The sequence below is a fragment of the Apodemus sylvaticus genome, chromosome 14 (assembly GCF_947179515.1).
Source record: "Apodemus sylvaticus chromosome 14, mApoSyl1.1, whole genome shotgun sequence".
NCBI classification, from domain to species: Eukaryota; Metazoa; Chordata; class Mammalia; order Rodentia; family Muridae; genus Apodemus; species Apodemus sylvaticus.
Window position 1 is genome coordinate 67282207 of NC_067485.1, and position 27043 is coordinate 67309249.

The 27043-nt window shown below is 39.5% G+C and overlaps 1 protein-coding gene across 1 annotated transcript in view; it reads right to left on the reverse strand.

Moving 5' to 3' along the window:
* Positions 1-24247, reverse strand: part of Stam (signal transducing adaptor molecule) — a 52962-nt gene extending 28715 nt beyond the window's left edge. Inside the window, exons 1-2 of the mRNA XM_052156874.1 lie at positions 24018-24247; positions 8587-8671 (exon numbers count right to left, since the gene is read on the reverse strand). Of these exons, the coding sequence (XP_052012834.1) occupies positions 8587-8671; positions 24018-24057 (125 nt within the window). The 5' untranslated portion in view covers positions 24058-24247. The remainder of the gene's footprint in view (positions 1-8586; positions 8672-24017) is intronic.
* Positions 24248-27043: the final 2796 nt, after the last annotated feature.

Here is a 27043-nt window from a genome sequence, read left to right on the forward strand (position 1 = left end):
CTATGACCCTTACTGCTCAACTGTAGGCTATTAATCAGACTCTAGGAAAGTCAGTGTCTTCAGTTGTATAGAACCACCAGGCTCTATGGATAGTTCTAATCTCACGTCCATAGAGACAATCCTATCCAAAGCCTGGTCAAACAAAACAGAATGACAAAGCGGGGTGTGGGGATGTGGAGGTGAGAGCAATCAGAATACATTATATACATGCATGAAATTATCAAAGAAAAATTTTAATGAATAAAAAAATGGTGGAAAGTTTTGCCTTTAAAGTAATAAAGTCAATTCTAAAATGTATATAGGGGCAGAAGAAAAGAGTCCAAACAGGAGGGTTTATAGATAGAGGGGGAGGTGAAAAGGAAGATTTTAATTGGGAAGTGGGGGGGGGGGGAGCAGACTACAGGAGAGGGAGGAAGGGTACAAATTTGAAAATACCTTAAGAAAACATTTTATATTTATTTGAGTGTGTGTTTGTATGTGTCTTAAATGAAGTTATGCCACTTGAGCAACAATGTTCTCCCCCAAGAACCATGTACCACCTAACAAAATCCCACCACCCAGCATGAGAAACCCCCTTTTGAGTTGTTGGTCAGGGTGTCCAAGAGACTCCTAAAACAACAGAGGACGCTGTAGTTGCTCTTGGTTGACTCCCAGAGGTTGAAGGTGATTCACTATTATTGCTGAAGATACCTTGCACTTTGGACACAGGACCTAGAAGATTCAATCTGGATCTTGCCTAAAAACCTCCTTGAGGAATAACTTTCACAGTACTAGAAGGTTCTATGTGAACTACCACCGGAGGGAAGCAATCAATAACCCAGCTGTGATGTCTATGAACCACAACAATAACCAGTATGACAAGATATCCTAAAGGTGCAAGAGTGGCACTCAGTAAATGTAAACCAAAAGCCCTCTAATTGGATTTAAAACCCACTCAATTAGAAAATTATGCTTATTACTGGAAACCTAAACAAATACATATGGTAATTAGATGATGCATCTTAGAGGACCCACTACCACTACTTTACTAGACCAACATAATTCCTAACTACATTCCAAACACTTATCTTATGCATATAGCTAAATATAGCTCTCCTTCCTTATGAAAGCTTCTCTTTGCAACAGAGACCATCAAAGAAAACCATAACTGGTGAAAATGCAGAGAAGAACTTGTCGTGGGTTGCCTAGCCCCAGCTGATGGGTACAAACCATCAACTCAAAGTTCAGGAAACCTTGAGGGAGAGGAGAAAAGATTGTTTAAAAGAGAAATCAGAGGACCAGGAAGGCTGCTGTGAGGCTGTGTCTCTTAGAAAAGGCAGTTCCTTATACCCCTATCTTAACAATATGGTTGCCTAAACAAGACCCAAACAATGAAAGCACCAAAAACATACTAACATGGAAGGAGGAAACTTCACATGATCCAACTCCTAGTTCAAAAATACTATAGGCGACTAAGGAATTCGGGGGGGGGGGGGGAGGAGGGGTGCAGAATTAGCTTTTTCCAGCTAAGAGCTCTTTAACTGATTATCCAATACCAAGTGCTCAGCCCCGAAATCATATGCATATAAGCAACACTAAACAGTAAGCAGGTTGTGTGTGTGTGTGTAAGTAAAACAACAATAATCAAAGAAAAAGAGACTGTGGTGGTTTTGGTCTGTTTGCGAAGGAGAAAGGCAGGAACATGAGAGGGGTTAGAAGAAGAAATGGGAAGGATGAAAGTGATATAATTATATTTTAATTCAATTTAAAAATTTAAGAAAAGAAAGCAATGAGGAAGACTAGTCTTACCAAATATTAAAACACATTACAAAGCTTTATTAATTATATCCCTAAGTAATACACACGTAGCAGACATAGTATCAATGAGATTAGAGAGAAAATTCAAAAATATTCAAATCCAGATCACAATGTACTATAGAATGGTAGTATCTCAAATCAGAAAAAAGTAAAAAAGGACTATTCAGTATATGGCACTGTAGTGTTTGGTAACAGGTAATTGACTATCAGAACTATTGATGCTGAGTAGAAAAAAGTTGGAATGAGTCCTCATAGTGCTTAATAAATACCAAACCAGACCAAAGACCTCAATGTAAAAGATGAAACAATATAGTAAAACAATATAGTGTGGTGACTTCTTACAAAGCTAAATACAGTCCTATTATAAGAACACACTCAGATTCCTAGGCATTTACTCAATAAAGGTTCCAAGAAGTTACATTTTTATTTTTGACAAAATATCAGATAAAATGACTATCATCTTATGTTTCAGAAATGTTAAGATTGACTTACTAGCTAAATATATCATTAGCCAACTAAAGAATGACATGTTTTCCAGCTCCTCAAAGACAAAAGCAAAACAACTGATTAACCAAACAGCAGCAATTAGTTCATATCAATTATAAAACTTCAATTAATGTGGATGATCAATCATTGAAATGTGTCCACCAAATTGGTCTGTGGGCAAGCCTGATTGTGTTGGTTTGAATAGGATTGGCCCCCATAGAAGCATGGGTTTGAACACTTGGCCCACATGGAGTGGTGCTACTAGGTGTGGCCTTGATGGAGTAAGTATAGCTTTGTTGGAGGAGTGTGTCACTAGAGACTGGGCTTTGAGTTTACTTCCTGCCAGCTGTGTAGAATTCTCAGCTTCTTCTCCTCACCATGTCATTCTGTATGCAGCCATGTTTCCCTCCATGATAACAATGGACTAAACTATAAACCAACCCCAATTAAATGCTTTCCTTGGACTGGAGAGATGGCTCAGGGGTTAATCCCCATCTGCTCTTCCAGAGGTCCTGAGTTCAATTCCCAACAACTAACTACACAGCATGTCACAATCACCTGTAATGAAAACTGATGCCCTCTTCTGGCATGCAAGTATACATGCAGATAGAACACTCATACATGGAAGGAAGGAAGGAAGGAAGGAAGGAAGGAAGGAAGGAAGGAAGGAAGGAAGGAAGAAAGGAAGGAAGGAAGGTAGGTTGATAGTTTTGCTTTGTAAGAGTTGCTGTGGTCGGGGTGTTTCTTCACTAAATTAGGAATTCTAACTAAGACAATGGTTAATGTGGAAGAGCCCAGCTTACGATCCCCAAAGGGCTGCCCCGGGGCAGGTGGCCCTTGATACTATAGGAAAGTGGGCTGAGCAAACCATAGAAAGCAAGCCAATAAGGAGCTCTCCTCCATGGCATCAGTCTCAGTGCCAAGTTGACTGCGATGTGGAAGTATAAGAAAATAAACACGTTCCTTCCAGATATATTTTTGGTCATTGTGCTTCATTGAAGGAATAGAAACCCTAATTAAGACAAATACCTACTGTCACGTGTATTAAATGAGCAACTAATAAATCTAACACACAAAAGAAACTACTCTAAAGCGTCTCTTGATTTCTAAATAAAGGCTGTTCAGTTCATCACATGACCTAGTTGGCATTCTTCAATACTGACTCATACACTGGAGCTGCAGCCAAAAAAAATCATGTGAGTAACGGGAATTCCGAAGTATTCTCCAAAACATCAAGTTTTAAATTTAATATAATCAAATAATTTGATTTATCTTTATAAAAAAAAATCACATAACCTATGGAAGCAAATAGGGGGGAGTACATAAGAAGTTTTTCAAGACTGATGGTTATTTAAAGTTATTAATTTCTATTCATTAGTATATAAACTTTGTCAAATGTTATGTTTATAATTATACTAAATTAGAAAATATTTTTAATTAGTCCAATACTAATAGACATCTTAAAAAACACATTTCCAAGAGTGACTGGCTATATTAGGGACTAAGCATAGAGTACATTTACAAAACAGTGCACAATATGCTTAGAGTATAAGAATGAAGATCAGACATTCATATTTGTGTAAAGACACAGTGAAGAAATGTAGAGGAAACTGCTGCATTTTACCTAAATGAGGTGGGTTTAAGAGACAGGGACAGGAGTAAAGATTTGTCAGTTTTTCTTTTGTAGACAAGTATTCTGGTATATACTCAACAATCCCAGCACTTGAAGCTGAGGCAGGAAGATGAAGAGTAGAAGGCCATTCTGTATCCCAATTTATTATTTTCCTAAGAAGAAACTTAAAGGGATAGAGAGGCAGCTCAGCAGGTAAGAGCCCCTGCTATGCAAGACACTGTGGCAATAGAATAAGATAACCACGATAGAGAGAGAGCAGGACATGTGACATCCTCCTCGGGTTTCTGCATGTGAGCAGGTATACACTCCACATAAGACACAGACATACACACACACACACACACACACACACACACACAAGTAAAACTTTCATTGAAAAGAGCTTAATAATTTTCTGATGACCTGATCTGGCATCCTATATACTGTTCCTATAATTTTAATTAATCCTTTTGGCATGTGTCTGGCTCACACAAAAATGTTAAACCCTAAAATGGTTTAGCATACGTGTTTCTTTATAACAATTCAATGATAAAATATTGCATTTATATACATTTTTTAAATGGGGAAAATATCTCATAAAAGCAAATTGCCTTAGGGCTAGGGAAGTCAGGGTGGGACCTTATCCTTACCAATTTCTGTAATTAGAATATTAAAGTACTGTAATAAAGCAGAAACACATGTACACACATAAACACAAAACAAGCACACACACTCACACACATATGCATTCACAAATTGACTCATTCATTTATCATTGAGTAACCGGGGCAGACCCGGCACTCTGTGTAATGTAGTCTGGCTTTGAATGCCAGCGTTCTTCCTGCCTCTGCCTTTTGAGTACTGGGACTACTCATAGGAGCAACCAACTCTGGCTCTGAAAACAGTCTTACTTGGGCCAGAGAGAGAAACACACACACGACTTTTAAACCTCAATAATACTGGACCAGTACCTCGAGTATTATTTAGATTTCCAAACCATTAACAAGGGCTCTAACAAGAAGTCTCATGTATACAAGCAAATAAATGCTTGGAAAATAATGGTTTACAATGGTTCTCAACTTGTGGTGTTGAACCTATTTGGGGATTGTATATCAGATATTTAATTCATAACAGCAGCAAAATTACAGTTATGAAATAGAAATGAAAGTACTTTTAGAGTTGGGGTCACCACAACATAAAGAACCATCGTAAGGGAGGCGGCATTAGGAAGGTTGAGAAGCACTAGTTTAGAAGGACTAGGGACCACTACCTCTTCAGGGAGGAAAAAGGAGGAAAAGGGAACAAAAGGAAAGGAAGGAAAGAAAAATAGAAAATACAAATGAATAAGACCAAGTGAGTAAGAGAGCCAGCCCACATCACGGTAGAATGATTTCCTAAGTAGATCCCTACATTTAGTATAACCAATTCAAATTTCCAACCAGCAACTCAAATGTTAACTGAGTTAACATTTCAAATGTTCCATGTGAAAAAGCATGTGGATCAATTGTTTTTCTTTTTAAATGAACCTAAACCAAACGGTACTGAATAAAACACAATGTAGACAAAAGCACTCTGACAGCTAAAATGAGTAAATTTCAAATATATAAGAAAAACTGTCTAATGAATACAACTGGTACAGTATTAATATACTGGAAAAAACAATAACAAAGTAACTTCTACATAATTACATACCACACGAAATTCCAATTTGACTTTTAATTAGAAAAATAGGGAAGTTTCTAATAATGAAAGGGAATGTATGTTGTGATTTTAAGCATTCGACCAAATTATTATAAAAGGTCCTTATAGGAAAACTATAACAGTAAACCCACCAAAGCGAAGAAGAAATAAAAGCAGTGAGGAGGACAGACTTCCTAACTGTAATACTAGGAACAAATCCTAACGTCCTAAAACCTATGAAAAGGAGGGGGTTTTATTCCCTTGTGGAAGACTAGAAAAGTTCAGAAATCCCAGTAAGAGAAGTTATTTCTCAATGTATCACAGCACCCACAAAGCCAGAATCTGAACCCAGCATCCTTCCAGAGACCATGCTTCCAACCACTAAGCTACACGGTTTAAAACAACATCATCAACAACAACAACAACAACAACAACAATAATTTAGTCTACAAACAAACTAAATAAGATGGGTAGTGGTGGTACATGCCTTTATTCCCAGCACTTAGAGGCAGGAGCAGGTGGATCTTTGTGAGTTCAAGGTCAGCCTAGTCTATACTGAGTTTCAGGACTCCTATGGCTATGCAGAGAAACTGTCTCAAACACACACACACACACACACACACACACACACACACCAAATGTACTAAGTAAATTTACTACATAAATTACTCAAATACACAAATAAGACATTTTTTTGTTGTTGTTTTTTTAGTTTTTTTCCCTCTTTGTTTTGTGCTGGGGTTAAATGCATGGAATTCTATAGGCCAAGCCCACAGTTTACCACTAAGCTATATCCTCAGCCATAAGGATATTTTTGACAGTAATTTGAGGAGCCAAAGAACTATTATACTATTGTCAATGAAGAGGATTTAAAAAAAAAAGAGCTTTGAGAAAACTGATAGGTAAAGTGAGTCTGGCAAGAAAGGTCAAAGGGGTGAAATGAGAGAAGAAAATGTTCTACATTTAAGGAATAAAGAAACAAATCAATAGGGTTTAACCCTGTTAAAACCAACAACATTCACTGGAACCCCAGCAATTAACTGCACTGAAATCAATGTCATGTAGGAAAGAAATAAACGAAGTTAAATGATCTGGAAAATACTACAGAAGGCAAGAATGACATGAACAGTTTTATATGGCAACTGATGTAGACACAAAAGAGAAAACAGGCTAATGTACCACTGCAGACAACACACGTTCTTCTCACATTTCTACTGCTATAACAAAATACCTGCCCTCCCAAAATCAACTTAAAGGGAACAGGTTTATTTGGTTTACAAGTCCAGGTCACAGTCCATCATCAGAGAGACAGACATCAAAGGTAAACAGAGAAAGAATTAATTTGTGCATGCTCTGTAGGCCGTCTGCTTGCTGTTCAGCTCAACTGCTCCTTAAAATAGTTCAGGACCCCAGCCCTCCAGCCTCCCCCTGAGTGGCCCAACTCTTCCCATGTTAATTCAGACAATCCCCATAGAATGCCCACAGGCCAACCAATGTAGACAATCCTCATTGAGCCTCTCTTCTCAGGTGAGTCTACACTGTGTCATGCTAACAATTAAAGCTAACCATTCATCACAGTGAGGACTGTCCCAAATAAAGTGGGTCAAATGAAAAGTGAATAAGGAATGTCTAACTGACACACAGTAGTTACTCAAATTTCACTGAAATTAATGAGCTAGACCAGAGAACACAGTCTTAATACAAAGATAAAAAATCAAAGTGGCAGAGAGCCCAGGAGATGTTTCCATGGGTAAAAGTATTGCCATGCAAGCCTGAGGTTCTGAGTTCAATCCCTGGAAGGGAGAGAACTGACTCCTCAAAGTTGTCTTCTGAATGTAAGTGCATGTGTAAGTTGTGGCATGCATGTACCCATGTACACATGTGTACACATGCATAGACACACACGACTAAAATTAAATTTTAATTTAAAAAAATTTTTAAGTGATTCGACAGAGGACATATTTCAGACAATCTTGGGGAATCAAATAAAAACGGCAAACCAGAGGCTGAAGCTCTAGAGTGAAGGCAGACTGGCCCTAGCCATAAACTTCCTGTCTAGCCAGGCTTATGGATTATGGAAATCTTGTATCTCAGACATTTTGAAAGAGACTGCATGGCAGAACAGAGTAATGGCAAGACTGTAGGACTACCACTGAAGAGTGAAGCACAAACCTGACAGTGCTTCTGAACGATTCCTGAGTAAGACAATACTATCTGTGTTTCAAACCATGTAGTAAATGATACTGATCTGAGCTGAATGTTATTAGACCAGAAGCTGAAGAAATCACTTATTGACACATCAGTTAATCCACTCTAGCTGTTTGGAAAGCCTAAGATTATATTTTGCTCACCTTTTAATCATCATCAATCATTTGAAAAATGTGAAAAAAATTCAAATATAACAATGAAAAAGTTGGTAACTGAGAAATCATTAGTGACTCTGACGTGAGTGAAAAGATAGAAAAGATCAAAAAGAAAATGAGGCAACAAGTGAGTATTAAAGCTCCCACTTTCTAACAGTCCTACCACCCTCAAGGCCACAGTGGTTATAGTAGTTGTTTTTCTAAGGACCAAGACAGATTCTGACTAGAAGCAGCTTAAGGGCTTATTCTGGCTACAGTTCAAGAAGGGATACCATTCTTATGGTGTGGAAGATATAGTGACAGGAATGAATGAGGCAGCTGATTGCACTGTATCTGGACTCAGGAAGCCATAGGGAACAGGATGCAGGGCCAGAGATAATCCTTCAAGGGTCATTCCCAGGGACCCACCCCTCCCAAAGGTTCTTCAGCAGCCCCAACAGCACCGCCTCTGGAGCCTAAGTGCTCAGACACAGGAGTCTAAGGGGTTATCTCACATCCAGATCACAGAGGGTACTCTCAAACAGGATAATTCTTTCTAGTAAAAACATTCTCTTTTTTAAACTAATTTAGAACTGTAACATACTTTACTTTTCTAATTTTTAATTATAAGAAGAATGAACAAAAACTCTTGAATCTTTGAACACTCACCCTGTGCGAGACTGGCCAACCTTATCACAAATATCCAAGATGAGGCCCCAGTCCTCGGCAGTATTCAACTCACTAGTTGCTTTCTCTGTAGATTAGAAAAGAATATTGTTATAAAATGTTATCACATTCAAATCGCCAAGCTAATTAAATATCAACATAATTAAATATCAACATCAAACCCAAATAGCTGCCAGCACTTCTATTAATCAGATTTTTATGTCAATCTTTCAAAGGGACAGGTTCAATCTATCACAGTCTTCCCTTTTCATACTGCAGTGGCTCCTTACTTCACTTGAAAGTCATTGATCTTTCTTCATTCAAACCTACCTCTGTCTGCAAACAGACTACATAAAGAAATATTTTTATTTTCAGAAAATTCTTAGCCTTACTTGGCAACGAAAGGAACATGGACTAAGCACTGATACATACATGTGCACCCATTCACACGCACATTAAAACCAATCAAAAACTTGATATATTATTAAAGATATCAATGGAGACAAGCAGACTGAATTTTTTTTATTCGATATATTTTTTATTTACATTTCAAATGATTTCCCCAAGGAAATCAAGGGGCCACTCCTCCTTTCTTCTTGTACCTCATTTGATGTGTGGATTATGTTTTGGGTATTCCAGTTTTCTAGGTTAATATCCACTTATTAGTGAGTGCATACCATGATTCACCTTTTGAGTCTGGATTACCTCACTTAGTATAATGTTCTCCAGCTCCATCCATTTGCCTAAGAATTTCATGAATTCATTGTTTCTAATGGCTGAATAGTACTCCATTGTGTAGATATACCACATTTTTTGCATCCACTCTTCTGTTGAGGGATACCTGGGTTCTTTCCAGCATCTGGCAATTATAATAGGGCTGCTATGAACATAGTAGAGCATGTATCCTTATTACATGGTGGGGAATCCTCTGGGTATATGCCCAGGAGTGGTATAGCAGGATCTTCTGGAAGTGAGGTGCCCAGTTTTCTGAGGAACCGCCAGACTGATTTCCAGAGTGGTTGTACCAATTTGCAACCCCACCAGCAGTGGAGGAGTGTTCCTCTTTCTCCACACCCTCTCCAACACCTGCTGTCTCCTGAATTTTTAATCTTAGCCATTCTGACTGGTGTAAGGAATCTTAGGGTTGTTTTGATTTGCATTTCCCTAATGACTAATGAAGTTGAGCATTTTTTAAGATGCTTCTCCGCCATCCGAAGTTCTTCAGGTGAGAATTCTTTGTTTAACTCTGTACCCCATTTTTTAATAGGGTTGTTTGGTTTTCTGGAGAAGCAGATTGAATTTTAAAAAACAAGATAAACATAGCAAGCTTTCTTTTTATTATTATTTTTATTAGATACATTCTTTATTTACATTTCAAATGATTTCCCCTTTCCTGCCCTCCCCTCACACACCCCCCCCCCCGGAAAATCCCATAAGCCATCTCCCCTCCCCCTGTTCCTCCAATCAACCCTCTCCTGCTTCCCTGTCCTGGTATTCCCCTACACTGTGGCATCAAGCCTTTCCAGAACCAAGGGCCTCTTCTCCCTTTGATGTTCAACAAGGCCATCCTCTGCTGCGTATGCATCTGGGGCCATGGGTAACTCCATGTGCACTCTCTAGTTGATGGTTTTGTCCCTGGGAGCTCTGGGGTACTGGGTGGCTCATACTGTTGTTCTTCCTATGGTGCTGCAAACCCCTTCAGCTCCTTGAGTCCTTTCTCTAGCTCTCCCATTGGAGACCCTGTGCTCAGTTCAATGGCTGGCTGACAGTGTCCCCCTCTGTATTTGTCATGCACTAGCAGAGCCTCCCAGGTGACAGCATAGCAAGCTTTCTTAGAGGCAAAAGTTTTCTAGCAATACAGATATATAAGGTAGCCTATATAGAAGACACAAGAAAGGAGAACCAAAATAGGAATAATAAAGTCTTAAGAACAAAGCTGTTTTATACTGCTAAGTTACAAGGAACTTCACTCTAGAAATGAAGGAGAACAAAGAGAACTGAACAGGAATGGATGCCAGCTACAGTAACACGCCTCTAATCTAAACACTTAGGAGGCAGATGTAGGTGCATCTCAGCATTCAAGGCCAATCTGGTCCACACAGGGAAATCCTGAACAACCAGAGCCACATAGGTCTTTTGAGAGACCCTCTCTCAAAAGAAAAATTAAGCTATAAAGAAGAATGAATAGAAGCAGAGGTTACTACTTGCCTTCCTCATGCAAGAGAGCTAGCTACTACCAATAAGAGAAAAAGGAAGTTTGCTTTCTGGAGATCAAAGAAAGCTTTTCTGGACTAGTAGTCACCAGAATAGTAGAGATGGGAACACGAAAAAAGAAAGAAAGAAAGAAAGAAAGAAAGAAAGAAAGAAAGAAAGAAAGAAAGAAAGAAAGAAAGAAAGAGAGAGAGAGAGAGAGAGAGAGAGAGAGAGAGAGAGAGAGGAGGGAAGGAGGGAAGGAAGGAAGGAAGGAAGGAAGGAAGGAAGGAAGGAAGGAAGGAAGGAAGGAAGGAAGGAAGGAAGGAAGGAAAGAAAGACAGAAAGACAGAAAGAGAAAGGAAGGAAAGAAAGAAAGAAAGGAAGGAAGGAAGGAAGGAAGGAAGGAAGGAAGGAAGGAAGGAAGGAAGGAAGGAAGGAAAAGAAAAGAAAGGAAGGAAGAGAGAAAGTATTTTAATTCTTAACCCAGCATGTAAGGAGAAAAGATGCCATCCCTCCATCCCACCAAACAAAAAGCTGGGTGAACTGAAAATGTAGCTCTTTCTAGATAGATCCTTCAGAAAAGGGAACTTACTGCCAATTGCTGATCCCAAAGCTATAAAGACAGCAAAAACAATGTAGCACACTCATCTATCTCCATAAGAACCAATGACGAGCTGGAGGACCCAATCTAACAGATGATGGAGGCTCAGTGAGGACAAGTACCCAAATCAGGGTATGGGGTGGTGAGCTGTGCATAGGCAGCCTGGTCCATGGTTTAGGCTTTAAACCCTGGAGACCCAGCAGGTGACTGTCACAGGCAAGTATGGTGTTTGGTCACGCCCCCTGGGCCCTAGGCTCCTGTAGCAGCTACAGCCTGCTACAGCCTCCTACAGCCCCCCACAGAGAGGAGTGTGGCCATCAGTCACTCAGGAGCAGCACCAAGCCATCCCACGTGCAAATAAGGTATCCCTGAGCTCTCAAACCAAGCCAATGAGAAGTACTTGTTGTCAGATCCTGACCCACTCCAAAACTGTATATAAGCATCCTATCCAGAAGGATTAAAGGTGTGTGAGAACTACTCCGTCCTCTGAGAACTTTTGTCACAAGAGCTGTAACTTTTGGGAAGAGGTACCTCTCATGAAACACCACCTGAAAGCTCCGGACACTCCTCCCTTGCTAGTCGGCCTCTCACTGGCCCAGCCCAGCCCAGCCCAACTCAGCGCACAGGCTGGGCCAGAGATCTTCTTGCAAAGTCACAGGTATACAGGCCCACATCAGGGTACTTAAATTTTAGGGGTAAAATCATGGGGGTCCATACCTCTGTAATCTCTAACTGTAAGAATTACACAGTGAGTGTATTTAAACACACACACATGCACACAAGGAGAAATAAAACCATTTTGAAAAACCTCAGAGAATTCAGTTCTAAATACAATCCGTCCAAGGCTGACATTTTACCAATAACTAATCAAATTAGTTTTAACAGAGATTAACTCCCCTGAGGTAAGAAAATTCCCAAGTCTGAAGCTAGCCGGGTCTACAGATGAGTTCCAGGATTACCAAGGCTACACAGAGAAACTGTGTCTCAAAAAATTAAAAAATAAAAAATAAAAAAATAAGAAAGATGGCTCAGCAGTTAAGAGAACTGACTGCTCTTCCAGGTCATGAGTTCAATTCCCAGCAACCACATGATGGCTTACAACCATCTGTAATGAGATCTGATGCCCTCTTCTTCTGGTGTGTCTGAAGACATCCACAGTATACTTATACACATAAAATTAAATAAATAAATAAATAAACAAACAAATAAATAAATAAATAGAAAAAGTAAAACAAAACATGGAGGGTTGAGGAAGAGACATCACAGTAAACTGACCACCAGAAAAATGTACTAGGATAAAGTTCAAGGTCAAGACGTAACTGTATTATGAGCATTTGCAGGGTGTGTTTGTTTGTTTGTTTTTTAAGTATTAACCAGGGGTAGTCAGCCAAGAATTATCAACTGAGAGAGTGTTCTAACATGAAAGTAAGGAAAACACAAATAAGTGGGAGAAAGAAAAGAGAGGGAGAAAATAAAAGGTTAAACAGAAGCTATGTTCAAAGGTCAAATCTACATACATACACAGTAGTTAGTCCGGATTAGAACACTGTGACAATGTAATACCATCAAGATCTTCAACAGCAGATTTAATTCTTAGCCTGACACAAATCAACCAATAATACTAAGATTCTTATTTGTAATACTTGGTCTTAATTAGGTTAACAATGAAACTCCCAACTGCCTTCTTCTAAGTGCTGAGCTAATTCAAGAACATTCCCTGTTCAACAAGTAAAGGCGGTGTTGGCAAGTTTAACAGAAGAAAATTCTTTGCAGGCTTACAAAACGATCTATACCAGAGCTGTCAGGGTCATAGCACATCAACTCACAGGCACTATAGGACACATAGTGCCTCTGCCTCACTATCTCTATCACCAGTATGGGGCTGTCACAACAAATGCCTGAGACTGGTTGCTCTAGCAGCCCAATGGAGACTTCACAGTGGGTTTTAACACACTGGTCACATAATTTCATGAAACAGGAAACCATGGAATTTTAAAGGACAGACTCATTTTAAAATATAAACTAATAGCAGCTCGTTTTTTATAGGAACAAGTGCAGGTTCTGTAAGAAGTACGTTCGTCTCTTCCACTAATCCAGTGATGTCCCTCTAAGCCCCACCTTTTAGGTCCAGCACGCCTCAGCATCACCTTAGTGGGCACCAAGTTTCCAGCTCATAACCTGGGGGAATACTCAAACTACAGTACTGCTATACAATCTTTCACTATGGAAAATAACAAAAGCAAGTCATTCATTAATATGTAACAATACACAATTTTCAAAACATTTTTTATTTCACTTAGGCTCAGAAAATGATACCTCAAAGCAAAGGCCTTATATGTAATTTTTTAAATTTTTTTCCTGAACCTCAGTCTCTCCCATCCCTCATTCTGCCATGATCAAAGCCATAAAACTAGATTTCTTCTTTCCAAGGCTGCATTATAGAAACTAAAAGCCATTCTTTCCCGTCAGCTGTAAATACTAGGATTACTCTAATTTTTCTCTGCCTTTCTATCTAGGAGCTGGCCATATACAATTAAGACGATCATCCCAGAGGTGTCCTGCCTACAGAGGAACTGCTATAGCAGAGAGGAGAATAATCTCACCAGATAGGTAAGTTTCTCCACTCACTCCATTACCATAAGCTCATAATCTTTCTGCCCAACCACTTTTCTATATAGCTGTGCAAATATCTAATTTTAGTATAAAAGTGTACAGAACACCCCAGATGTCTGAGACTTTAGTAGCATGGCTCCCATGTCAAGAAAAACTATTATCACATCAATTTATTATGTTTATCTCTTGTTCACCTACCTTGATTTCTTTTTAAGCAACCCTTGGATTCATTAATGTGCAGGCCAGCCCTGAATGTATAATCTTCCTGCTTCACCCATCCTAATGACAGGAAGACCCATAAGCACCACCATGCCCAGCTTAATCTGTTTTGATACAAGGGATACAAACCATGATACTATCTTAGAAATAGGATCACCCAAGGATACATGCTCTACTATGGTCATAGCAGCCCTATTTATAATTGCCAGATGCTGGAAAGAACCCAGGTATCCCTCAACAGAAGAGTGGATGCAAAAAATATGGTATATCTACACAATGGAGTACTATTCAGCCATTAGAAACAATGAATTCATGAAATTCTTAGGCAAATGGATGGAGCTAGAGAACATCATACTAAGTGAGGTAACCCAGGCTCAAAAGGTGAATCATGGTATGCACTCACTAATAAGTGGTTATTAACCTAGAAAACTGGAATACCCAAAACATAATCCACACATCAAATGAGGTACAAGAAGAAAGGAGGAGTGGCCCCTGGTTCTGGAAAGACTCAGTGAAACAGTATTCGGCAAAACCAGAGGACAGGGGAAGAGAAGGGGGCTTACGGGACTTTCGGGGAGTGGGGGGCTAGAAAAGGGGAAATCATTTGAAATGTAAATAAATTATATATATCAAATAAAAAAAATCAAAAAAAAAAAAGAAATAGGATCACCTATCCCTTTTTTTTTTTTTTACAGAAAATTACAAAATCTAAGTATATATTCAGGAAAATAAAATGGAGTTCTAGCCCATTCCAGGTCACATCTGAAGCAGCTTACAACTACAATAACAAAGGAATTAACAGACAGAGACCTAATATAAAATAGAAAAAGTGTCACAAAATGATGATGATCAACACAATCTAAAAGAAAAGAAAAGAGTTGTGGGGGAGAAAGAAAAAAAACCAAAAAGGATGTTGAATCATTTAGAAACTTAAATAGAAACATCTCTTTTCTTTCTGCTTAAGGGATAAACATAAAGTAATAAAAACAGAAAAGAATAATAATGAATCCAGGCTGGCTGCTGTAGAAACCACTTTGTAAAAAGTTGAATAATAAGACACAACCGCTACACTACTATGTAACCCGTTATTAGAGGTATTTGTATTGATTCAAAAAACATCAGAAGGCCAAGAGCCTTGAACAAGCAAACAATACAGTCAGATCTGGCCTGTTAGAAAAAGAATTATTCTCTACCAATATAAAAGCAGCTTATAAGAGAGAAAAGAAGAAAACAAACAATACTGACAAAACTGCCATAGCTAAGTGGCTTGCTTAGCATGCAAATACAACATGCTCTTTCAGTTTTGTTCTGAATGAGGAAGAACTGTTTCAAAGACACCTGCAATTACTCAGGCATCCAAAATACATTCTAGGTTTCTTGAAATAATTAATTCTTGAAATAATACCTTGTGTTCCAAAACTCATGCTCTCTGCTTAACTGTGGAACAAATGCTAAGAAAGTTTTATTTTATTAAGAAAATAAAACAAGTATCTGTAGTGGCTATTCCTAGTTGTCAACTTGACTATATCTGGAATGAAGTACAATCCAGAACTGGAAGGCTCACCTGTGATCCTAATCTGGAGGATGGGAGACACAAATTTCTGACCTGGATCTTGGCATGGAGATCTTGAGGCACAGTGGCTATGAATCCCAGATTAAGACAGAGAGATCTCTGAGTTCAAGGTCATCTGGGACAAAGCAAGTCCCACTTTCAGGCATAGTGGCACATACCTTTAATCTGGGCCACACCTTCTGCTGGAGACCTACATAAGGACATTGGAAGAAGGAAGATTCCCTCTTCTTTGCTTGCTTGCCTTGTGGGGCTGAGCAACTGGTAGATCCGTGGACTTCCATCCACAGCTGCTGCTGACCATTGTTTGGGAGATGGACAACAGACTGTAAGTCATCAACAAATTCCCATACTAAATAGAGACTACCCATATGTTCTGTGACTCTAGAACCCTGACTAATATACTATCTAAAGCCCTACTGGACCAGTCCTCAGCTGCTTTGAATCCCAAAAAGATTTGAGTCAGACTGTGCAGGTATCTCTCAATCTAACATGTACTTCATCTTTGGAAACCAGTTGTTACTTTGATTTAGTAATAATTAATTCATTTTAATAATTAATTATTATTAAATAATTAATTCATCTTGGACTAGTAGCCATGCAGGCTCTTTAAAAAAAATGCCTACGTGAATACATATAAATGAATTAAAATGACACCTATTTGAAAGTTTCATGCTAACTGGAACTAATAGACCTACTTTTGATCAACTATATATTGCTTGTTATAACTTTATGTTTCCTAAATTAACATTTCTTAAAATGACATTTTCAGGAATGTATAGCATCTTAGGTTAGGTTCTATTGCTGCAATAAAACACCATGACCAAAAGAAACTTGGGGAGAAAAAGGTTTATTTGGCTTACATATCCCAGGTCATAGTACATCAAGCAAAGATACAATAGGACCTGGAGGTAGGAACTAAAAGTAGAGACCATGGAGAAATGCTTCTACGGGCTTTGTTCTTCACGGCTTGCTCAGATGCTTTCCTATACACTCCAGAACCACCTACCCAGGGGTCACACCCCATCACTAACCAAGATAATACCCTACAGACTTGGTTACAGGCAATATGGATAGAGAAGATTTTCTCAGTGGAGAAAATCTCCTTCCCTTCTTCTTCCCCAGGTAAGTCTAAGTTTGTGTTAAGCTGGAGGGAGGGAGGGAGGGAGGGAGGGAGGGAGGGAGGGAGGGAGGGAGGGAGGGAGGGAGGGAGGAAAAAGAAAAGAAACCCACCAACCAGAATCTATGGCATAATCCTTAGCAAACATGCCAAAGACTATGAATTCCCTTCTCCACATGCACACAGAGGATCAGCATCTGACTCACTTTTGCTCATGTAAATCAGAAATGCATGCAATGCATGTAGCAGGTATGGTGGTACATGCCTTTAATCCCACCATTTGGAAGGAAGAATTAGGTAGATCTCTGAATTCGAGGCCATCTGTTCTACAGAGCAAGTTCCAGGGGTTCCAGGGCTAGACTGAGAAATCTTGTTTCAAAAACAAACACACACCCCAATAATACATTTTACAGTTCTGAACTAATCATATAATCTGATGCTTCTTCAAGATCAACCAAATAGTGGCATAATTCTTCTTAGCGCTTGAAAAAAATCAAATTATTTTCTAAGTCAGGAGACAATAAATTACCAACAGGAACTCACCATGGTTTTATATAAAGCAAATGAACCAAAAACTATTAATTTCTAAGCTAAAACCAGGGCATAGGGGGACACAAGACAAATACATACATAAACACACACACACACACACACACTCATACTTGCTTCTAAAGAATTCAAAACTTACAATTTTTTTTTTTCTGAGAGTTTCCCTGTGTTATCAGCCTTGCCTGAAACTCAGCTCTGTAGACCACAATGGCCCTGAATTCACAAAGATCCCTCTGCCAATACTTCTGAGTGCTGTGATTAAAGGCACAGGCCACCACAGGTGGACTTACTTTATCTTTAGATTATCTCTGCACTTGTGGTGATTTGAATGAAAATGGCCCCATAGGCATACTGAAAGTGGTACTATACTATAGGTATTGAAAGTGTGGTCTTGTTGGATGAAAGTATGTCACTGGGGGTCTGCTTTGAGGTTGCATATGCAACCTCATTCTCTCTTCCTGCTGCCCACCAATCCAGATGTAGAACCCTCAGCTACTCTCCACACTGTCATGCTTCCTACCATGACAATAATGGACTGTAAACCAGCCCCAATTACATGCTTTTCTTTTTAAGAGTTGCTATGGCCATGGTGTCCCTTCACAGCAACAGAACACTAAGACAACAGTCATAAAGAGGAGAGTAAGGATTTTCTAAAAGTTATTCGGTAGAATTGCACATTAATGCTTCAAATGAATTTTAAGTCCTCTTAACAGATTATACAACTTTTTACAGATAAGCAGGTGTGGTGGTTTGAATATGCTTGGCCCAGGGAATGGCACTATTAGGAGGTGGGCCTTGTGGAGGAAGTTTGTCACTGTGGGGATGGGTTTTGAGACTCTCCTCCTAGCTGCCTGGAACACAATCTTCTCCTGGCTACCTTTGGATAAAAACATAAAACTCTCAGCTCCTTCTCCAGCTGTACCATGTCTGCCTGGATGTTGCCGTGCACCCTGCCTTGATGACAATGGACTGAACCTCTGAACCTGTAAGTGAGACCCAATTAAATGTTGTCCTTATAAAGGACAATTAGCCTTTGCTATGCTGTCTTCACAGCAAGAGAAACCCTAATTAAGACTGCAGGTATTTCTGATTTTCTAAAATTTGTCTGTTGAATGTGAGAAAACAGAATAACTACTCATAACCATCATTCTGTAGAAAAAGGATTGTCATTTGTCAGCTTCAAGATTTTTTTTTTTTTTAAAAACTGGGCAATGGGGGCTTGCAACTCATTGTTAAAGTATATGCTGTTTCAGATACTGGGCTCAATCCTTAACATTCAAAGACAAAGAACCAAGCTAAGGAGAAGAAAGCTATTTAAGGCCAGAAGAGAGATGTATCTGACCAAACACATCTGCATAAAAATAATGAGTAGAAATGTTTAAGAAAGAGATGGAGGTCCGGGCAGTGGTGGCACACGCCTTTAATCCAGGCACTTGGGAGGCAGAGGCAGGCAGATTTCTGAGTTCGAGGCCAGCCTAGTCTACAAAGTGAGTTCCAGGACAGCCAGGGCTACACAGAGAAACCCTGTTTTGAAAACAAAAAACCAAAAAAATATTTTTATGGTTGTAGGGGCCACTACAATATAAAGAACTTTATTAAAGGGCTGCAGCATTAGGAAGCTTTAGAGAACCACTGCTTAGAGGAAAAACTAATCTGACTGTGGTTTATGAAGGTGGCCGGACTAAGCAAAAATAAGTAAAAAATACATATAGTAGATTAACAATATTCATGACATGGACTGGTCAAATAGTTTGACTAGGAATACATACTTTTAAAAATATTAATTAATTTATTAATTAACTAGTTTATTTGGTCTTAGGCAAGTTCTTGCTATATATAATACCTTTGGCTGACCTGGAACTTACTAGGTAGACCAGACTGTCCTCCAATCAGTAGCAATCAGTAGCGGACCACCTACCTGCCTCTGCCTCCTGAGAGCTGGGATTAGCGGTGTAGGCCACCACACCTGGCCTCTAATTTACTATTTACTCTGAATATTAAAAGCAGCATTATCAGAGACAAAGGAATGACTCACTGACAGTTCTTGTTGGCACTAGGCTTGTTTTTGCACAACTGTCACTTAGCAGGCAAAGGCAGCACTTAGCAGGCAAAGGCAGGGACACCTCAAGTTCTAGGCTAACCTTGGTTACACAGTGAGAACCCCCATCTCAAGAAAACAAGACCAGGGACTGTAGGGTGTGAGTTCCCCAGCCAATGCAAGGCCCTGAGTTAGATCTCCAGCACTGAAGAGCAGGGGAGACCCACACGTTTTATATTTTAAAAGTTAAGAAGGCAGAGGTAGGCAGATCTCTGCATTCAAGGTTAGCCTGGTCTATAGAGCTAGTTCTAGTACAGCCAAGGCTGTAAAGTGAAACCTGTATCAAAAACCAAAAGTCAAGATGGACACATACAAAAGCTCATGCTTTGCCAGGTGATAGAACAAGCCTTTAATCCTAGCACTTGGAAAGCAGAGGCAGGTGGAATTCTATGAGTTCAAGGCAGCCTAGAACACAGAGTACTGGGACAGCCAGGGTTAAACAGTGAAACCCTGTCTCTAAAACCAAAAGTCAAGATAAATAAACCATTATAAAATAATCAAATAATGAAAAAAACATCAAGCAAAGGTAAATTCAAGTTTCTAATAGACCGACTTTTAAGTGGTAACTGAACACCAAACTGACAATTTAGAAAATTGTCAGTAAGTCATTACTAGATAAATTATGGGGTTTAGTACATTTTAGGAACTGCTCCCAAGGTACCAGAGAAAAGACTGAAACATTCTTTATGAAGTTTATGTCATACAAAACGATCAGCTGATGAACTTGATGTCAGTACTGAATATCAAGAACATGAGTAAGCAGTAGTGAGTAGAAAACAACTGATGATTTGCTTTAAGAGACAGTAACTAGGAAAGCCTCTCTTAGAAAGTGAATTTTGAATAGAGCGCCCAAATGATGTGATGGACATCAAGATCTGAAAATGCCTGAGAAAACACTAACATAAGCAAAGAAAATGGCCTACAAAGCTACAGAGGCAAAAATGCTTACAAAGTTCAAATCCAAGAAGCTTGACATGACAGCATATTCAAAGATCACAATCATATATATCTTTAGCTATTACATATAGAAAATTAGATATTACATAAAGAAAATTTTTGAACAAGTACGTGACCTTATCCAGTATTTTTTTTAAGATTAATGGCTTTTATAAGTGAAAACTTATTAGAGGGTCAAAAGAGTAATAAAAAATCCTATCACAAAGCCCCCGCCATAGTCTCTGAGAGGGCTGAGAAGGCTGAGTATATACTGAGGTAGATACAAGGTAGGTGGAGCCAAAAGATCTTACTGACAGGAAGGGGGCTGGAGAGATGGCTTAGTGGTTAAGAACACTGACTGCTCTTCCAGAGGTCCTGAGTTCAATTCCAGCAACCATATGGTGGCTCACTACCATCTGTAATGGGATCAGATACCCTCTTCTGGTAAGTCTGAAGATAGTTACAGTACACTCATATAAATAAAATAAATGAATCTTTAAAAAAAAAAAATGAATGGGTGAGAAGCATGAAAGAACCAACACGACTCTTAAGACATCAGAAATGACTAACAGGAAGATTGATGACTCAATCCTGAGATGAGCTAAGAGGACAGATGAGAAGTAGGAGGGGAATAAATGAGTTTCTGACATGCTTGTTCCTAGACTCCTATCAAAATCCAGTGGAAATATTCAGTAGATGGATGCCTAAATCTCCAGTACTGACTGAGACTATTTTTGAGTAATTGGAATACACAGTGTTTAAAGCTAAGAGACTAGCTGTTTTAAATCTTACTTCACAAATATAAAACAAATTTTTCTAAGTGCTTTTAAAACACTGACTCAATTCTCTTACCAACCCTGCAAGCTAAGAAACAGTGTAAATTGTTTTGTTTTTTTGCTTTTGCAAATATATTTTCAAGGGAACATTTTAAGTCTTATACTCCATAAGAGATGGCTCAGCAGTTAAAATCACTGACTGCTCTTCCAGAGGTCCTGAGTTCAATTCACAGCACCCACATGGTGGCTCACAACCATCTGTAATGGGATTCGATGCCATCTTCTGGTGTTTCCGAAGACAGCGACAGTGTATGCATATACATTAAATAAATAAATAAATAAATAAATAAATAAATAAATAAATAAAGATTTAAAGACAAAGAAATAAAGGCACAGACTATCTAACCAACTAGCTTAAAGCCACATTGCTGATAAGCAGGAAGCCCGAAACCTGATTTTAAGCAAATCACTCCAAATTCTACTAAACGCTAAGTCTCATAAGACTCTAACCGAACAGAGTCAATGGAGAAGAGATTTTATTACTGCTCAACATTTAGACACTGAAGGGGGGGGGGGTACTAAAAAGCTAAGCAGAAAACCAGAAAAGGGCTCGTGACCTAAAAACCTATGGATAAAGCACAGAAGAAAAATTTAAGACATCAAGAAAAAACTGGATGAGGAACTGTTGGAATTGGTAAATACAAATCAGTAGGGAGCTTGATGGTACAAATTATCTTTATAATTCAAATTGAATTAAAAAAAAACATGTCTAACAGGCTTAATATATTTTCAACTCAACAAGCATTTATTCAAAGCTAACTATATAGCAGCCATCAAACAAGGAGCAAAATAAAGAACACATGGATATGTAATGTTTAATTTAGTAAAGACAAAAATTTGTAGGAGATGGGAGAAGATGAAAATCACCATATTTAAATAGCCGCCAAGACACTAAATCATGTCTGAAGACTTTTAAAGTCATCACTGGCTGTGAGATGTTATTGGTATCTGGTGAGTGAAGAGCAAATACAAAGTTAACACCTTTCACTGTATACAGCATAACCTCTTTAAGGATTTTATCTATTCCAAACTGTCAATAACACTACTACTTATAAACCCCGAGTTGCAGGAATCAGCAAATAATTCAGGTACAACAAGTTGGACTCTAAATTGACCTTAAAGCATGAGGACATACGTGAAGAAAGACACATGAAATAACAGAAACAAAAGTATAAAGGCAAGAAGGGGCCTGTGTTTGGACTGGGTGGCGTCGGTAGCAAGAACAGGTTTAACATTAAGAAATCTGTCTGAATCCACTGCAAATGTGGGTTCAAAAAAATCAGGTCCTGGGTTCCATTCCCAACACCACAAAAATCGAACAAGCCAAGAGAATATAAGTGTGATTGATTAGCAGAAAGCAAGATTATATAGGATCACTACAGGTGCTGGGAACAGAAGCAGCAAATATTGTTTTATTGTAAGCATTTTCCTAAAGACTGATGTAACAAATTGTAAAACTGCCAAAGGACCGCAATGAGATGGTCTTCATGGTTGCATCTCTTGTCAATGAACACCAAGTTCAGAAGTGCTGGTGTTAAGCACTTATTCAACACAATTTCCCAATTCATTACTTATTTAGCACTATTGATGATTTCTAAAGTTCCATCCACAGCTCAGATTCAGGACATTCAATTAAATCACTATGAACCGGACAGGAAGTGGCAGTAATAGGATTTCCAGTTGGCAAGACTTGAAATTCACCTCTAATAAACAAAATTCATAAAGTAACTCTCACAAGTTATCCTTACATTCTTTTACTACAGTTACTGATAAACCCAGCCTGTGGGACTGGATAGTATTGGTTCGCTTTCATTCTGTACTATGGTACCAGTGTAGTTCAGGGTAGCGCATTCAAAACATCCCAAAATTCTTTCAAGAAATTCAAATCAGGCCAGAAAAATAGAGTTAGCCTGCTAAATTGATACTATCGGTAGCTAATATCAATGATTTAGACAACAACAAAAATTTAGCATGTCAGACCCCATCCTAGAATCAAAATCCTCTTCCACACTTCCCCAAAGGCAGAGAGGCCCAGTCCGAAAAAGCCATCCCAAAGGCTCAAGTCTTCAATGGCGTTTCAGTTCTTGCCAAGTAATCCATCTTCATCTCTTCCAACATTTCAACCTATTCGTATGTAACCAGACCTCTACGTATGTAACCTACTCTAGGGACCGTTATAAGGGCTATTAAAAAAAAAAAAAAAAAAAAAAAAAAAAAAAAAAAAAAACCTTTAAGTAACCTTACCGAAAACATTTTGTCAGTTCCTGATGCTCTCCATTGGGCCAGGCTAATACTTTGGCGATAGAGCTTATAACCAATCTGCTCAAGCCAAGATACAGTCTCAGTCCTTCGCTCTTCTCCCAGACGCCAAGCCCCATCACAGCAGATGGCTTCGTCGTCCGCTCCTCCCCAGGCAACCCTATCACCCCAAATCCCTTAAGCGATTCCTACAATGCCCCCCGCCCCCCGACCTCCCCAAGTCCCTCACCAAGGCCCATTAGAGAGGTTCTAAGTCCCATTTCTTTCAAAGAGGATGCGCCAAGCGCTCAGCCGTCTCCCAACTCTGAACGAAGGGGCCCCGGGAGAGAAGAACGTGGGCTCGGCCTTGGGAACCCAGAATGAACGAACGTAGCGGGTGGGTGGGCGGCGGGGGCTCGCAGACTCGGGGGGACCCCAAGGGACACGGTGAAAACACTTACCAACATCTTGGTCGAAGGGGTTGGTGGCAAAGAGAGGCATGTCCGCTGCGTGCCGAGGTGTCCCCAGGGACTGCCCCTCGACACCGCGGCACTCTAGGAGTGACGGGGAAAGGAGGCCCCTCAGGTACAAAAACAGCAAGGGAGAGGGCCGGTGCAAGGTCCTTCTCAGCCCCTCCTCTCACCCACCCCCAGCAACAGAGGCGGCGGCGGCGGCAACAGCGGAGAAGCTGAATAGGACCCCCGCGCGGGGCGTGTCGGGAATCTAGGCGACTTGAGCGCTGCCTGAACGCTGCCTGCTCCGGGTCTGACCAGAACCCGCCGCCTCCGCCGAGACCCACGCGAGGAGCCGCATCTGTCGCTTCCTCTGCCAAGTTCCCGCGTGCCCGTGGGGTTAGCGGCTGTGTTCTCGGCTTTTCCATTCCCCAGGCGTCTCGGGAGGACGAGGTCCTTCAGGCGCACCGAGGCCGCCTAAGAGCCTCTGAAGTGAATCAGAGACTGGGAAAGGGAGAGGGTTCAGTTTGGGTCCAACCAAGCCCTTAATTTTTAACTCCTTGAGTTTATTCGACGGGTTGTTGTGATGGTGTGAGCCCTCTAGAAGAGCAGACAGTCCTTTGGGTTATCCGAGTGAAATGTTGAGCGCGCTGGTCGGGCGCGGAGGGGGTAGGGAGGGGGGTGCCAAGGAAGTGGCTGGGATGGGAGTCATGTGAGCTGGTGGAGCTGGCCTGAATCCCTCGGAGGGGAGTGTCGAGGCGCGCAGCCTCTGGAGAAGCTGAGGTAAAGCTGGCTTCTTCCCCAGCCTGAGATCAGAGGGAAGCTTTCTGGGTGTCGGCTCCGACTGACTAAACGTGCAGTCACTGAGTCCCTGGAGTGACTGGTAAGGTTAGACCTTCGCAGCCTGAGATAAGCACGCACACCCAGCAGCAGAAACAATACAACAAAACACCATGAAAAATGGAGCCAGACATTGATGAGGACTCTTGGCGACTTAAAATGTTGACTTGGTGATTTAATGTGTACATGTGTGTGTAACGCGTAACGCACGCCCCCTCACACACACACACACACACACACACACACATACATTGCCCTCTAAAACATGTGGAATCTAAAGAATCATCTCTTGGGAATATTATGTCAAGTTAGCAAGCCGGTCTTGCACACACAGTGAGATTATGTAAAATGTGCCCAACTAGGGACACTTAAAAATGAAGCACATAAACAGATACGTGTCAACAAGATTTGTATAACAGTACAAACAGCTGCCTTATCAGTTAAAGTCGAATTTTGAAGAGAGAGGAGCAAACTTAAAGCATCGGTCAATGTTTTCAGTCACTTAAAAATAAAAGAATCCAAGGGATGGGAAACAAAGTTGCCTGATAGGGTATAAATTAACATAGCATTCTTAAGAGAAACGATGGGGAGTATATAGCGAGCTTTTGGAAATGTGCCTTTGGTTCCAGTAATTCTGGTTTTTAAAATTTACATAAAGACTGTCTTTAAAAACATGAACCAAGATATTAATGGCAGCGTTGTTTACAATATCAAAGCATTGATGACCACTAAAATGTCTGACAATAAAGAGATGGGACAAACTCCTCTGAGTGTCTTGTTTCCTCATTTATAAGAAACAGAAATGACAAAATATTGAAGATTAAATACATTAGTAGAAGCAAATTCCCTGTAATAGTGTCTAGCATATAGTAAGCACTCAACTGCAATCAATAGTTAAAATCATACTGCTCAAATAGTGTCTGTGATATAAAAAGAATATTTAGCCATTGAAAATAGCTAACGGTATAGATCTGCATTTGCATAGGCATCTGAGTACATAAGAATTTAAAAGGTTGTAAAGACTGACTAAGGATGTGCGTCAGTGACAGAGTACTCGTTTAGAATGTAAGAGGTTCTGGGTTCTGACCTCAGCACTGAAAAAAAAAGCCTACAAATACATGTGAAATAAATTCCGCAATTTTTAACAATCTGAACAAAAATATGAATAACATGTTTATCTCTGGACAGGGTCTCTCTGGATGTTTTGTTTCTGCATTTTATATTTTTCAAGTAATTGAATGATGAGCATGATTTTTCTTTCAAAAGAGTGGGGTTAAAATATAAAAATGTAACAAATGGCATCCATTAAAGCCACCATTTTCTTAACATTTTGAAGTGCTTTTGTGCCATTATGACAAGTATAAAGTCTTCCCACTATTGGTATGGGAAGCAGAGCATTGTCTCCTAATAGACTTTCTCTTGATTACTGCACTGACAGAATTAAGTGTCAACTTATTCATTGAAAATGATGGGAGCCTGTGCCTTAGGTGCCTTATCATAATTGCCCTGACTCAGAGCCAGATGGTTATGAAAACATATTTGGGCATGCTTATAATCCAGTAATGAAATTAAATTGTTATGTTGCTAGCAAAACGCTACTTTTCAAGTTGTAATCATCAATATGTGAAAATCAGGAATAGCATACATTAGTATGGATAAAACTAACCATGTGTTCTGACCTAGAAGAATGCCTTTGCTATTAGGGATCCTCATGATGTAATATGCTATGAAATCGAGGTTTTAAAAATAAATGTTATATGTATAAGAAAAGCCAAATATAAAAGGTGGCATGGCTTTGTAGTTTGGGGTTAACTTGTCATATTACCTAAAACACTGAAATTACTCATTTTATTTTTAATAGCAGTTTCTTAAAACATTTTAGAGACTTGATTTCACATTAAAATATTTGTGTAATGTGTTTAATAAATTCCATGGTTAATTTTGAAATGCTATATCCCTTTAATCAATTTTATTTTTAAAACTGTTCTATATTATAAACAAAGACCCCTGTGTGTAAAATGAAGTAGCTCCAGGAAATTTTTCTGTTGTTCTAGTAACCCAAGTAACCCACACTAGTGCTAGTAACCCACACTCAACCTACCTATCTGTAAACCACCCTATATTACAGTCAGTGATTTTTCTAACATATAAATGTGATATCATTCCTTCACAACTCTTACATGATTCCTCAGCAA